This window comes from Ambystoma mexicanum, chromosome 3p (assembly GCF_040938575.1).
Source record: "Ambystoma mexicanum isolate Mex_15411 chromosome 3p, UKY_AmexF1_1, whole genome shotgun sequence".
NCBI lineage: Eukaryota > Metazoa > Chordata > Amphibia > Caudata > Ambystomatidae > Ambystoma > Ambystoma mexicanum.
In genome coordinates, this window is record NC_090925.1 from 892,173,349 (window position 1) to 892,187,978 (window position 14,630).

Consider the following 14,630-nt stretch of genomic DNA (forward strand, 5'->3'; position numbering starts at 1 on the left):
TCTTGATAGTTGACCTGCTTGCGTGCCAAATCCCTAAAGTTCTTTATTGCTGAAGGTTGACATTGTTGTATTCTCTTCCCAGATTTAGTAGCAACATTCACTTGTTTGTTTGGTTTGTTTGTTATTATTGGGGTTGCTCCAAGGGCAGATCTTGCCTATGGTGCCATTTTCCGTCTCACCACCATTCTCAAAGATGTCATAAGTTTTTGAAAAGGATGCCATAGGTTGCCTGATGTCACCAGTCGGTACAGAGGGCACCCGATTTGTTCGTGACAATCCCAGCACATCGGCCCCAATAATTGCCTCTCCTTGTCACAACTCCCCCCCTGTCCTCCCAGGGGGAGCGTGGCTCGAGGTGCCAGGTATCTGGTTATCTTGTACCCCTACAATGTTCCACAACCCCCTTGGGGGCATTGTTGCATCGGAGTGGACTCCCTCATGAGCACTTCTTTTGTTTGATTTTAGAACTTCCTTTTCCCCTACAGGGCAGGATGTGTCCTTGTCAACCATGTCATCTACTAATGTAATGTTTGTTGAAGCCAATAGAGGATTTATGGATCCCAGAATGGTTTCACTCGATCCAAAATTTTCTCTAATGTTACAAAGGTCTGTGCCCAGAATGAGACAGCATTGGATATTATTTGACAAGGATAGTGTTAATTCTTTATCTTTGATCAAAGATCCAAAATGGACTTTAAAAATGTAGTGATATGTTCTTCTTGTTTGTTTTTGTTATCACTGAGTGCTGAAATAAACCCTTCGACCAAAAACATTTTTGTATGTAGCATTGCAATCAGAGTAGATTGATCTTTTAATTGGTCAGCTATAGACTCATACAACTTCATAAATGGAGTCAAGGTAACGGAAAATGCGGCAATCATGTTGGCGTCCAACGTTGCGCTTAAAGACAACTTTTCCTCCACCTGGACCGCTACCAAGTCCAGTAGTAGATCAGATATTGGCTCGTTAATCCTCAATTTTGCCTCCAACTGTGTGGAGAATTTCAGACGTTTACGGGGGCAACCTACCAGAGCCACCCATGGGGATTGCGAGTCCCTTTGCCGTAGTTCCTCAATTGTAGGTGAAGTGTGTGTTCTAACACTGGGCTAATCAGCTGCAGTTTCCCAGTCAATAGCTCCAGTTTTTTCATGGCAATTTGGGCTTTATTCCACTTGGTCAATATCTAATTTCTTGCTAGAAGCAGTTGCCAGATCCTTCACCCCCACACCCACCGAAGCAAGTGTTCCTGCCGTTTTCTTTGCACAATTTTGCACCACATGTTGAAAAATCGATGTTTGTCTAGAGCCTCCAGGCGTGTTTTCTATTTGGTTCAGCAGAACCCCACTTCCTCGTGAGCTATATTGCCCAGGGTTAGATTGCAAGGTCATTGGATCATTTAAGGAATTGCCACTATACATGAGGCGTGGGTTCAGATGATGGGAGCCGAAACTCAAGCCACTAGGTTTCCCTGCGGGGTGATTTCTGACCCTGTTAGGATTTTACTATGTAGACCACCGTGGCCGTAACCACTCCAGATGTCCTAGTCGGAGTTGCTGATGGTGAATGTTCATCTCCTGTCAAAGGTGTAGCAACAATGACTGCCTCACTAGATTGAGCATTACTTAAAATGCTTGCGTTGCTTTAATTTAGAGGTGGTGTACAGCAGTCTTGAGTTTCCTTAACCTCTGATGCAATTTCTACAATTTCAGAATCTTTGTGTAGAAACAAGTCTTTGTCTAGGTCTTTATGTACCTCAGTCTCTGTGTTTGAGTTGGAGTTTTTAGGGCTTGAGGTTCCTGACTGTAATCCACATCCTTCTCATTTTCCAAGACATTCAGTGCATGTTCAGTTTTCTGACTTATTTTAACATGTACGTCAATTGGACAATTCACAATGTCCTTTAAATTTAAAATCACTCCTAGAGTCCTCCCCGGAGGTTTTTTCCTGGGTGGGAGACGCCATGTTCGTGCTTCCCAATGCAGGGAAGCCCTCAATAGTGCAGACACGGCAAAAGACACACTATGAGAGCCTGTGCTGCAAAACAGATGTTTTTCAAGAAATGTAATTAGCGTCACTGGTACATTGGTCACAATGACAATTACCAAGTTCGTGATGCCTCCACGCAATCCTCTGTCGCCGGACACAATTGATTCTCCAGTAACTTCAGGGCAGCCTGCTGCTTGCCTGCAGACTGCACTGGAACACTTGGCCACCACTTTGCTACCGCTTCGCTCTCCCACTGTTTTTTAGGCGAGTGGTGGTCACGACGATGCACAGCGAACAGTGCTCCAGCACAATGCTTTTGCAGCTCACCAGAACGTCTCCAAGGGAATCAGCAGGCACAACAAAGATTCCTGGGACTGCAGCTGCACTGTAACACTTGGCCACCACTTTGCTTAAAAAGTCCAAGAGTCCAGCAAAAGTGCTGGGGGTCTCTAAGGGAGAAAGGAATAAGACAATTTCTGAGAATTCTCCCTAACACTGCTTCAGAATATTTGTGTAACCTTTCTTTATTCCCAAACCCTTTTCTTTGACACCAAACTCAGTATTGCTCTAATTGTACCAGTGATATATTAATGTCCACAATGTCCTAGTTATTTAAGTCACCTGAGGGTGTAGGAAGTGTCTGTGTGCCATCCCAAATGGGTACTGGCTGATTTAGAGAAACTAAGAGTGTGTATTTTGGAGTGTATTGGTGTGTTACTTATATATTGCCCCTTCTGAAGAAGGCTTATTGAACTGTTAAATTAATAATTGTTTAATTAAGAAACATTGAGTCTAAGAGTTTATTTGAATACTTGTCAGTGTAGACCTCTGTGTAAGAACACTACAGCTCACATTGACTCCTCTTGAGATAAGCCTGGCTGCTCAGCCACACGACCAACCTGTGTAGTACAGACTTATACCAAAGGTTGGGTTCCTATTGCGAGGAGGTCAAGGTTGCTGTAGTCTACCAAAGGGTACTGCACACAATCTTGCCTAACACTCATTCTTATGGGGGACGGACTAGTCCCTAAGACTGACCAGCATCAACTCCAGTGCAGTGCCAGTGAAGCTCTGCTCCTCTGCTTGATCAAGGAGACCCTAATCAGTGCTTCTTCTGGAAGCTGCCTGGAACCGATTTCCAAATCCTGCACTGAAAAGTAACCTCTGCACCCACAATCCCTAGGCCTTCCTCAACCAGACCATGCAAAGAAGATTCTATCTGCAACAGATTCCGGAACAGGAGAAATCGGAGTCTGGAGAGAAGTGAAACTACCCGTTTCTGTCCTCCCCTGTACATTACAGTGTAACATGGGCGTAAAGTCCTGTCCCTAACTCAATCTTTCCCGACAGGTGAGGCCTGGTCAAGGACCCCCGTCCTTGGACTATCCCAAGACTGTGAATGAGGGAATTCACTTAACTTGAACTCTTTTACTCTTATCATAACCACTGGCATCGCCAATCTCTTCATAAATCTACCTGTGTAGTATCTACTTGGGAACTGGAGACATTTGGGCACAAGTTCCCAAACCATTTTAAAGTTGGACTTTTCAAAAGCCGGGGACGCTGCTCTATGATTATCCTAAAGTGGTCTTTCTATTTCTAATGCAATTGAGTGCTTAGCTGTGTTTCCCTGGTCTTTATATCAAATTCTAATCTAGAACTCCTACCAATGAATGCATTTATCGGTTTTAGAAGTGTTGGACATATTCGACTTAAGGTTTTACTTCATTAGTGTGCGTTTTAAAGGCCTAACAAACTATTGTATATGTTTATACTTGCCTGTCTAACTAGAATTATTGCAGTGGTTCTGTGTTGACTCATTGTAGCATTAGACCACTCCGATATGTTAACTGAAAATAAGCCTTGCTGCTCTGCTACCTTACCTTCATTGGATTTGGCTTAACTCATTGTCTTCCCTCTTCACTGTAATGGGGGAGGCTCCGAAACCCTACAACCAGGACTCATTTTGGAAAATCATTTTAGCACTTGTCGGCAGCCAAGCTGAATGGGTGCCAATGCAAACAAGAATCAGCACTATTAAAAGAAACAGCAGACTTGAAACAGAAACAAAAGATGGGGGTCCTGTAAAATGCTACACAACTTCAATAGGGCTCAAACAAGGGAGTATAGAAATATTTTTGGGATACGATAGAGATGTTTGAGGAAGAGGACAAACCAACCATTTGGATGGAGTTCAAAATGAAACGTACCAACATACCTATGCTCTCAAACATATCAAGAAGACTGAAAAAACTTTAGAAAAAGATGACCACAACATTAACTCCGTATGTACAATTGTACATGGACCTATATAGTGTACTATTGCTGTAGAAGAGTTAGGCAGAACACTGTTTTCAGGATATAAACTTACCTACTGTTTCACAGGAAGATTAGAGTAATAAGGTCATGATTGAGGAAGTGTAAACTGCAATTACATTCCTGGTCAAGGGGCAGGCAAGTGGTCCAGATGTATTTTTCTAGACCTATTTAAACGATTGAACCAAGAATTGGCCAGTAAGCTCATACACACTTTAAATGACATACTCACACATGTGGAACTGCCATCATCCTTTAACCGAGCAAGGGTACGACTTTTCATTAGAAATGCAAAGACCCATACTCTTGTGCGGTCTATAGACTTATATCGGCGATACATTCTGATGCAAACAAGACTGGACAGAGTGATTCTGAATTGGTTCACAGGATTCAAACAGGATATTTTCCAGACAAAGGCTGATATGTTGAGATGGGATATATTACTATTTTCTTTAACTGGAAGAAATGATGCCCTAAAACAAAATGTAATTGGAAACATTTCTATTCATTGCAGATGCTTCCTATAGATATTCCATTAACATGCACACCATTTAGGTAATTATTTATTGTTCTTGACCTATTAAGACTGTCTTATGAACCAAAACCTGCACCATATCTCTATAACACTCCTACAAGCAGGGTGCATCATCAGCACTCCATCTCTGAGAACTTGTATGCTTGCCATTATAGCAGCTTTAAAAAAGAAAAACATTATTTGTGCCCATATAATCAGGAAAACCTATAACCAACACTGATCCAGCACTGGGCAAGAAAGAGTACAGAACAAATTGATGAATTAGAGTTGAATCTGAGCCAGTGTCACAGTAGAATACACCAACTCCCAAATTCAATTGAAGGGTTATTTATTTTTTTAAATCATAAAAGGGGCTAATGGCTGTCCCTGTTTCTCTAACTTAGGAGTGTGCAGTCCCCACCCTAAACAGAGCGTCCCTCGACCTGAGGCTGATACTAGTGAGCAAAAACATTATCTAAAAGCGATCTGTCTCATGATTGGCTAAATTGCACTGTCCTTACTACTTCTGGTCTGTTGGTCCACCTCCTTTGACCTCACCCCAACAACCCACACCTTCCCGTTTCAGGTGCCCACTTAACCTCGGCTTCCTTCTTGCATTGGTGTCTAGATAGACTACTACTGGGAACAAACTGAACAACATTTATCAAGGACCCTGGTTGGGTAGTGCATATCACTCGCTCATGGCACATACCAGTATTCATGCACTTCTACGCCTTTCCCGGATACTCTTTCTTTCTAGTTACTTTGCTCCCTTCCCTCATCTCACACTTCCCCCCCCCCCCCCCATTTCTTCTCTAGCGGTCCCCACAATGGCATCTTTCTCCCTCCTACTGCTCTCCACACATGGACGCTATTCCTCTTCCGCCTCAACGCCATAACCCCTCCTCCCGCCTTGACGTCGCTACCCCTCCCCCGCCTCCACATTCACTACCACTCCTTCCCACAGTCTCCTGAGTCACCTTCCATTCAGTCACTCTCACACCGTACTCTCTTCTTACCAATTTCATTCACACACCTTACATGCACATATACTGCAGTACAATTTTATCTCCCTAGACAATACAACACCTTTGTTATAAGCCGCCTCCAAGCTCCTCTACACGTCCGTTCTTCTGATGATTTCTTGGTCCAGCACCAACTCCTTTGACCTCATCCGAACAATTCACACCTTCCCATTTGCCTTTTTTTAACCTCACCCCACTTCTTGCATTGGCTCTTCCCTTTCGGCTCCTCAGGCCAATTAATGCCCACCATCCCCTCCGAGGAGGCTGAAATAGTCCCCATAACCTTTTGGTAGGGTCTGGTCACTGAGCATGTCACAGACAGACATGCGTCTTCTCTGAACACCACTTGGCAAGAGCATGACATATAGTACATAGAAACTATACAGTTTCTAAAAACAAAAATCAGTTTTAAAAAATAAACCACTTCCTTAAAACATAGTAGTACAATCAGGAAAAGTTAAAAAAAAAACAATAAGGATTAAGAGTAAAACAACTTTACCTGTAGATCTCTGTAGTGCATCTCATACTGGTGAATCATCTGCCTACTAATCTGGCTTCCATGATAGACCACTGCATTCATCTGTGTCCAAGTTCTGAACTCTCGTTCCCAGTTTGTGATGGTAGAGAGGGGGGCAATAATAAGGAAGGGACCGCGGATTCCCATCAGAAAGATTTCGGTCAGGAATGTGATAGACTGGATTGTTTTACCAAGTCCCATTTCATCAGCCAGGATGCAATTCTTTCTGTGGAGGAATATTTCATAATTTAAAAGTAAACGGCAACAATATATATACAACTGTCATCTTGGAAAAGTCAACACGGTCTATTCAACGCTGCTCAATAGTAACCCTAGTTTGGATTCAATAGAAAGCTCTCGTAAAATCTACATTGTGCACATACAGATTGTATTGTTTGTGCGTTCATGCTACAAAGCATATTGGCAAAAGTGCACCATTTAATGAGCCAGGCTCATGCCAAGCAAAGCTTTAAATACATTCACTTCAAACACTAATGCACAGAACCAGAAATGTCCTTTGTCTACCTCAACGAGAATGCTGCACGAAACCATAGCAGCAGGAATAGACCACTACAAGGGGTCTTAATCTAATCCCCAGCTATTTCTTTCTGTTCTGCAATAACTTCACACATTTTGATTAATTTTCATATGTACACTAATCATATTCCGTCACGCAATTTCTCTGAAAGCATGCTCTGTACTCCCCATCCTCTGCAAACTCATTAGTCATTTTGCTCTTTATTTGGCATAATTTTACATTTTTTAAATTTTTTGTTAAACTACAGTTGCTTAAAAAAAACAACCACAAACAATTTACTGAATGTTAAAGCAATGGGTCACTAGAAATACACATTACTAATTGCTACAAGTGATGAACAAGTTACTTACCAACTGGTAACGTTCTTTCGACTGGATGTTCCTCCAACGTATTCCCCATCTTTCACATGTAATGTCCACAGCTGTGCACTTCGGAAACGTTTACAGCAGAGGGCATCCTGCGTCGATGACGTCCAGTTGATGTCCCTCGAAGGCCTCCGTCGAGGGCGACGTCACCGGATGTTATAAATAGGACGCACGGCGCCCGCAGCCTCAGTTTAAGTTTTTTCCCTCAGAACGTGTGGCACCAGTTCCATGCCTGCTTGACTGCTCATAGCCTTGCGGAAACATAAGCTGCAATCGCATAGTAAATTCTCCAGAGGGGCAGGCTGGGAGGGCGATGTGCAATACGTTGGAGGGACATTCAGTCCAAAGAACGCTACCAGTTGGTAAGTAACTTGTTCTTCGAATGGATTGTGTCCTCCAACATATTCCACATCTTTGACAGACTCTCAAAGCAGTATCAGTAGATGGAGGAGGGAAAAGAATTTAGAGTACCCAATCAGATTGCGGAATAAAGAACCGCCTTCCAAAAGGCCATATCCTGACCATGGATTGTATCCAGGAAGTATTGCGTCAACAAAGGTGTAGATTGAAGCCCATGTGGCGGCATCACAGATATTCCTAATAGGAACCCCCCGGTGGAGGGCTGTGGGCGTAGGCACTCCCCTAGTAGAATGAGCTCGCAACCCTTCAGGAGGGTCCTTACCCGCCAATCGGTAACACTCCCTAATGGTGAGGATAATCCACCTGGACAAGGTCTGTTTGGTAACAGCCTGGCCCAATTGGTGTCCAGCATATCCCACAAAGAGTTGATCGTCCACTCTGACCCCGGACATCCTAAAAATGTAAAAGCTCAGAGCTCTCCTAGGATCAAACCGATGGAGTCGCTCCGCTTCCTTACCAGGAGGAGGAGGGTAGAAAGATAGAACAACAACCTTTTGACTCAAATGATATTCAGATACTACCTTAGGTAGCAAGGAGGGACGTACCTGCAGCTCAAACCTGCCCTTGTGAAACACAGTAAAGGGTGTCTTAGAGGAAAAGGCCTGCAATTCAATTCACTCTGCGAGCGGAAGTAACTGCAACCAAGAACACAGTCTTGAAGGATAGTAATCTCAAAGGACATGAGTGCAAAGGTTCAAAAGGAGCACCCATGAGAAATTTCAAAACCATTTTCAAGTCCCAAACTGGCACCTGGAAAGGTGACGGCAGGAATACATTAGTCAATCCTTTAAGAAACTGAGAAATCAAAAGAATCTCAAAGTAAGAACATTCTTCAGACGAGCGCTTAAAGATACAGCGCCGTCAGGTAACCCTTAATGGTACCCACTTGAAGGCCCCTGTGGGTCAAAGAAAGTAAGAAAGACTAAGCCATAGGAATGGAGCACTGAAAAGGATCAACATTGTGATCTCTGCACCAGTTGCAGAACTTACGCCAACAGCAACAGTACAGGGATTTTGTTGCTGGCCGCCTGTTCGAAAGCAACACCTCCATCATGTCATCCGGGAAGTCCTAATCCTTATACCTCAACCTTTCAGATACCAAGCATGAAGGTTGAGAGTCTTGACCTCTCGATGGAGAACCTGACCCTCCTCTCCCCCCCGGGTACCACGCTCTCCTGGCCCAATCCGGATCAATGAAGATCATGTGGGAACCGAAACTCCACAACACGTGAGGAATGACGGGGACTGGAGGAAACGTGTACAGCTGTGGGAATGACAAATCCACCACAAACGCGTCTCCTAAGGCTCCTCTTGGAGTAAATTCCCTTGAGCAGAATCTCTCGCACTTCCGGTTGACACTGGTGGCAAAGAGATCCACTTGAGGGGTTCCCCAAAGGGCGAAGATCTCCTGAAGGACTTCCTGAGCCAACTCCCAGTCGTGAGAGAGTGTGCTCTGCCTGATCAGAGCATCCACAGCTGCATTTTCGTCTCCGGCCTGATGAACTGCTGAGATCGAAATCTCGTGCTGGATAGCCGAGAACCAGAGCTGCATTGCCTCTCTGCACAACGGGAGTGAACCTACCCCCCCTTTTTTGTTGAGGTAATGCATGGCCACTGTGTTGTCCGTCATGATTAGGACACTCTTCCCCCCGTACAGAGGACAGAAAAGCCTTCAGGGCCAGCCTGATGTGGAGTCTGGACTCCAACGGAGACCAACGACCGCTGACGGTCAGGTCGTTGCATGAGCGCTCCATCCTGTGAGGGAAGCATCCGTCACTACAGTCACCTCCGGCCACGGTTGCCAAAACGGTTCCCCCCTCATCAGGTTCCCTTCGTTGGCCCACCATAGAAGATCCTGGGAGGCAGAGTGTGGAATCTGAATGGGATCCAACATCTTGCCGCAAAACTGTGACCACTGCATCTTGAAGACCCATTGCAGGGACCTCATCCGCAGCCTGGCCTCTGGCACCAGAAGAATGCAGGATGCCATGAGGCCGAGCAACCTTAAGAATTCGAAAGCCGGGACACTCTGGGCATGTTGAAACTTGTCCACCATCTGCACAATGTGATGAGCCCTCACCTTGGGAGGCGAGCACTTGCCCAAGGACGTGTCCAACACAGCCCCGATGTACTGGAGCTGTTGGGAAGGTGTCAGATGCGACTTCTTGAAATTCAGGGAGAAGCCCAGCCTGTGGAGGGTGCGACAGGTGAGACCGAGGTGATCCAACGCTTGCTCGGGAGAGCGCGCCCGGGTAAGCCAGTCATCCAGGTAGGGGTAGACGCGAATCCCCCCTCGCCCAAGGTACGCTGCCACCACCACCGTTAGCTTGGTGAAGACCATCAGGGCGGAGGTCAATCCGAATGGCAGGACCTGAAACTGAAAGTGCGAGTCGTCAGCCGCAAACCTCAGGTACTTTCTGTGCTTGGGATGAATCGGCACATGAAAGTAAGCATCCTGTAGGTCCAGAGACACCAACCAATCCTGAAGTTGAAGGGCCTGGAGGACTTGAGAAAGAGTAATCATCTTGAACTTGTCCTTCCTGAGAAGTTTGTTCAACCAACGCAAGTCCATGATGGGTCTCAATCCCCTGTCTTTCTTCGGGATCAAAAAATAAGGGGAATACCAACTCTTGTTCCTCTCCGCTACAGGCACCAGTCCTATAGCGCCTTTCTCCAGCCGGGTTAGGAATTCCTGCGCAAGGAGCGGAAGCCTCAAACCGAGTTTCCCCGGTGGATTGTTGTGAGGCCGCTGAAGGAAGGGAAGGCAGTAGCCATGGGCCATGGTATCCAGAACCCATGCATCTGAAGTAATGGCTCGCCATTCTTCGAGATTCTGCGACAGTCTGCCCCTAACCGGCGAACCATGGGAGATGGCCTCATGACTGCAAGCGGCTGCGGCATTTCCTGAAGGCAAAGAGGCAGCTGCCTGAGCAGCTTTTGCACCACGATTTCCCCGGCCACCACAGGTACTTTTTAGCTGTCCCCTTTGACTGGCGGCCCCTCTCGTTCTACCAAAGGGGAGCAGTAACGAAAAGAACCTCCCCTCCATTGCTGTCCCCTAGGATGAAAAGGCGGAGGTTGATGCACAGCTGTGCTTAAAGATTTAGCTGCAGCTTTCGAGGTCTGCAAGGGCATATTGAGAAAACTGGCCTGCACATCCGGAGCAAAACCAGACTTCCGCAACCACGCAAATCTGCGTATATCGTTGCACGCAGCCATGATTCGGCTAAAACTGTCAGCTGTATCCAAACCTGACTGAAGGGATTTGCACATGGCATCCTTGCCGTCTAGCACAAGAGCAAGGAACCTATCCCGTTCTTCCCCCTCGGGAATATGATCAGCTGCTAAAGAAACAGTTCCACAGAGTGTGTGAAAACCTTGCCAAAGCACAAGTCGATTTGGCCGATTTAAAGGCCATGCTCCCAGCAGAAAATACCTTCCGGGTCTAACCGTCAAAGGGCTTGTCGTCCCTATCCGGAGGGATAGTACGGTGCGCCGCCTGCCTCGAGGTGGCCGTAGCTGCCTGAACCACCAAACTCTCGGAAGTGGGGTGAGTAGATTAATAGCTGGGGTCGCTAACGGAAGGGCAGTATTTCCTCGTCAAAGATTTATTAACAGCCGGAAGAAATTCTGGGGACTGCCAAGCAGCTGCCACCCTTTTCTGCAAGGTGAGATGAAATGGTAAAACTGGGTCAGTGGACGGACCATGATCCAAGATGTCCGTTAGATCATCTTACACAAAGTCTTCAGGAGGACTGGACCAGCCCAAATACTCCAAGACTCTAGCCATGAGCCTCCGGTATGAAGACTCTGCATGAGCCCCAGGCTCAGGCCTACCAAATTCCACTTCTGGAAAAGTGTCCAACCCACTGGCACATGGAGGGTCTGCCTCAACTCCTCCAACGGACTGTCTCTAGAAAACTTCGGAGCTTCAAGTACACCAGGGTCCTCAAATTCAGACCTTTCTTCCTCTTCATATATGTCAGCCAGAGGAAGTTGAAACCCAGGCCTGGTGACAGAAGACGGCCTAGAGTCCAAAACTGGCCTCACAGACTTTGCCGTAGCCTTCCTAGGAGGATCCACCACATCGGGGTACTCCAAAGGCAAATTTTGAGAACAAATCCCTGAAGGCGCCGGTAGCACCGAAGGGTTCGACGCTGAGAGCGTCCACAACCTCAACGTCGTGAGCGCCGAAGACTTCGGGGTAGACGTAGACACTGGTGCCGACAGCACTGTGGGCTAATAAGATGGCAAAACATCGACGTCCGAGCCGGATGGACACAGCACCGACCGAGTTGACGCGGGCATAGAGCCCATAGTAGGTTGCAGCGGTCTTGCTGGGGACGACGACAGAGACCTAGAAGCACATCTCTTTCGACTCTCCGAAGCCTTGTCTGACCTTGAAGGTTCCCTATGCGAGTCACGTCGCGGCCCTGAGCCCGAAGGCATGCGAACCACGGTACGAGACCGATCCTGGCTGGCTTTGTTAGAAGGTGCGACCGGACCAGTGCTCTGCGATTGAAATATCGCTAACATTTGCTCCTTAAAAGCAGCCCATTCCTCCGGAGTCGAGGACTTCGTCCAGCATGGCACTTTCCTCGCTGCTCCCTCCTCCGAGGACGACGGAGAAGGCGACCGGTGACGGCGTTTCCGTGAATGCCGCAATGAAGAAGAATGGTGGGAACCACACAGGGACCGAGAACCCCGGGCCTCCGCCCGACATGGAGGGTCGCCCCTTGAGTCATCGGTGGACACCCCTTTGGACTTGGATTTTCGGGACTTACTGGACTTAGAACCCCTATCTACCTGGAGCTTCCCCCTCTGCTCCTTCAAGGCCTTGGTAGGCAGCGACTGGCATTTCGAGTAGTTGTCGGTGTCGTGCGACTCGCCCAGGCACCACAAACAAATGCGATACGGGTCAGTGATTGACATTTTCGACTTGCAGTCCCGGCAGCTCTTGAAGCCAGACCGCGGAATCGGAGGGGTCAAAGAAAAAGACATCAACGATGATAACACATAAGGCGCGCGATTTTCACAAAGCAACACGTTCATGGAATAAACGGAACTAAGGCTGCGTCGCCGTGCGTCCTATTTATAGCATCCAGTGATGTCGCCCTCGACGGAGGCCTTTGAGGAACATCGACCAGATGTCGACGACGCAGGACGCCCTCTGCTGAAAAAGTTTCCGAAGTGCACAGCTGTGGACATTACATGTCAAAGATGTGGAATACGTTGGAGGACACAATCCATTTGAAATGATAGTATTGAGAAGTATACCTAAACTAATGCAGACACCGGTTTGTAGAAGATGGTTTAAGACTGTGCCCATAACATCTTTAATAATTCACTGGCAACAGGAGATGTACCACTAAGCTTCAAAACAGCATACATCAAACTACTCCTCAAAGACCCGCTCTGGAAATACAGAAGACCTAACCAACTACCGACCAATATCAAACATCCCGTACCAATCAAAACTCCTAGAAAGCTACGTATACAAACCAATCTTGGAACATGTAGAAAGCAATCAGATACTAGAATAGGCACAAGTCTGTTTCAGACCCACCAGTGGAACAGAAACCGTACTAATATCCTTCTAGGATGACCCAAAACATAATGCAGACTCCAACATCACCTCAGCATCAATACATTGGACCCATCTGCAGCCTTCGGCACAGTCCACCAACCCTATCAAAAGACTTCAGGAAACAAGAATCATCAACATTGTTTTACTATGATTAAATCCTTTTTAACAGAAAGAATGGAAACAACCTGGCTAACCCCATAAAACCATGCGCAACCACCAGCAGAGTTCCACAAGGCTCATCACTCTCACACCTACTCTTTAACCACATCAAAAGACATTGGCTCACCTGCTACAACTATGCAGATGACACACAAATCAACACTGCTTGATAACAAGTCCAAAACCTTATCAATTGCAGCGCAGAAATAAACTAATGGATGAGCACCAACATTCTTAAGCTCAAACGGGACAAAACACAAATCATGATCACAGCCAACAACCCATCGATCCAACATCACATTCCATGGCCTACCGAAATGGGAAATCGACCAGAACCTTCCACAGTAGTCAAAAGCCTCAATATATGAATGGACAACGACACTCAAACCACAAGTACGTGCAGGAGTAAAGAAGTGCTTTTTTCATCTATCCGCAATCAAGCAGATACTACCATTCCTCACCTTCCAACACAACACTAGCCCCCATCTCCCTTTGTCATTTTAAGACACGACTGCGCCAACAGCATCTATATTGGAATGCCAGACTACCTCACCAATAAAACTACAGCAAATTTAGAACACAGCAGCAAAACTACTCCTCACACTCACTAAGAGAGAACACATCACACCAACACTGACAATCCTGCAATGGCTACCAGTCGAAAACAAAACTTTCTTCAAAATGCTCTGGCTAACTCACAGAGCAATCCACAGCCAAGCAGCAGAATTCATACAGGAAAAAATCTCCATTTATAAACCAAACTGAACATTGAGGTCCAACAATGAAATTCGCCTCTAACCAAAGCAATACGAAAAGTTGAAATTTGATAGATCAGCATTCTCCTGCATCTCAGCAAAACTTTGGAACTCACTCCCCAAGGAAAAACGAACAGACTATCACCTAAAATTCAGAACATTACTATAAACATGGCTCTAACTTACCAAACTAAAAAAAGAGATGTCACTGAAGAGAACAGAACCACAACACAAGGAGAAACACAAAACAGAAACTGAATGAACCAAAATTGGGCTGCCCGAAGGAATGAAAGCATATTAAGGCAAACCACCATAAAAAGATATGAACCCAGACAAACCAACATAACCCACGCAGAGATGTGCACTGACCACTGCCGTCATTAACCCTACTGAAAATGTTCTAGTCTCCTACAAACTCGCCCTCATCCACCAAAAAAAAACACGCATA

At 46.2% G+C, this 14,630-nt stretch overlaps 1 protein-coding gene across 4 annotated transcripts in view; it reads right to left on the bottom strand.

Annotated features, from left to right (window-relative positions):
• CHD6 (chromodomain helicase DNA binding protein 6) overlaps nucleotides 1–14,630 on the bottom strand; it is a 2,307,824-nt gene that overhangs the window by 1,823,959 nt on the left and 469,235 nt on the right. For all 4 annotated transcript variants that reach the window (XM_069652122.1, XM_069652123.1, XM_069652121.1 and 1 more), the window contains exon 11: nucleotides 6,341–6,584. In XM_069652122.1, coding sequence (XP_069508223.1) covers nucleotides 6,341–6,584 — 244 coding nt within the window. The remainder of the gene's footprint in view (nucleotides 1–6,340; nucleotides 6,585–14,630) is intronic.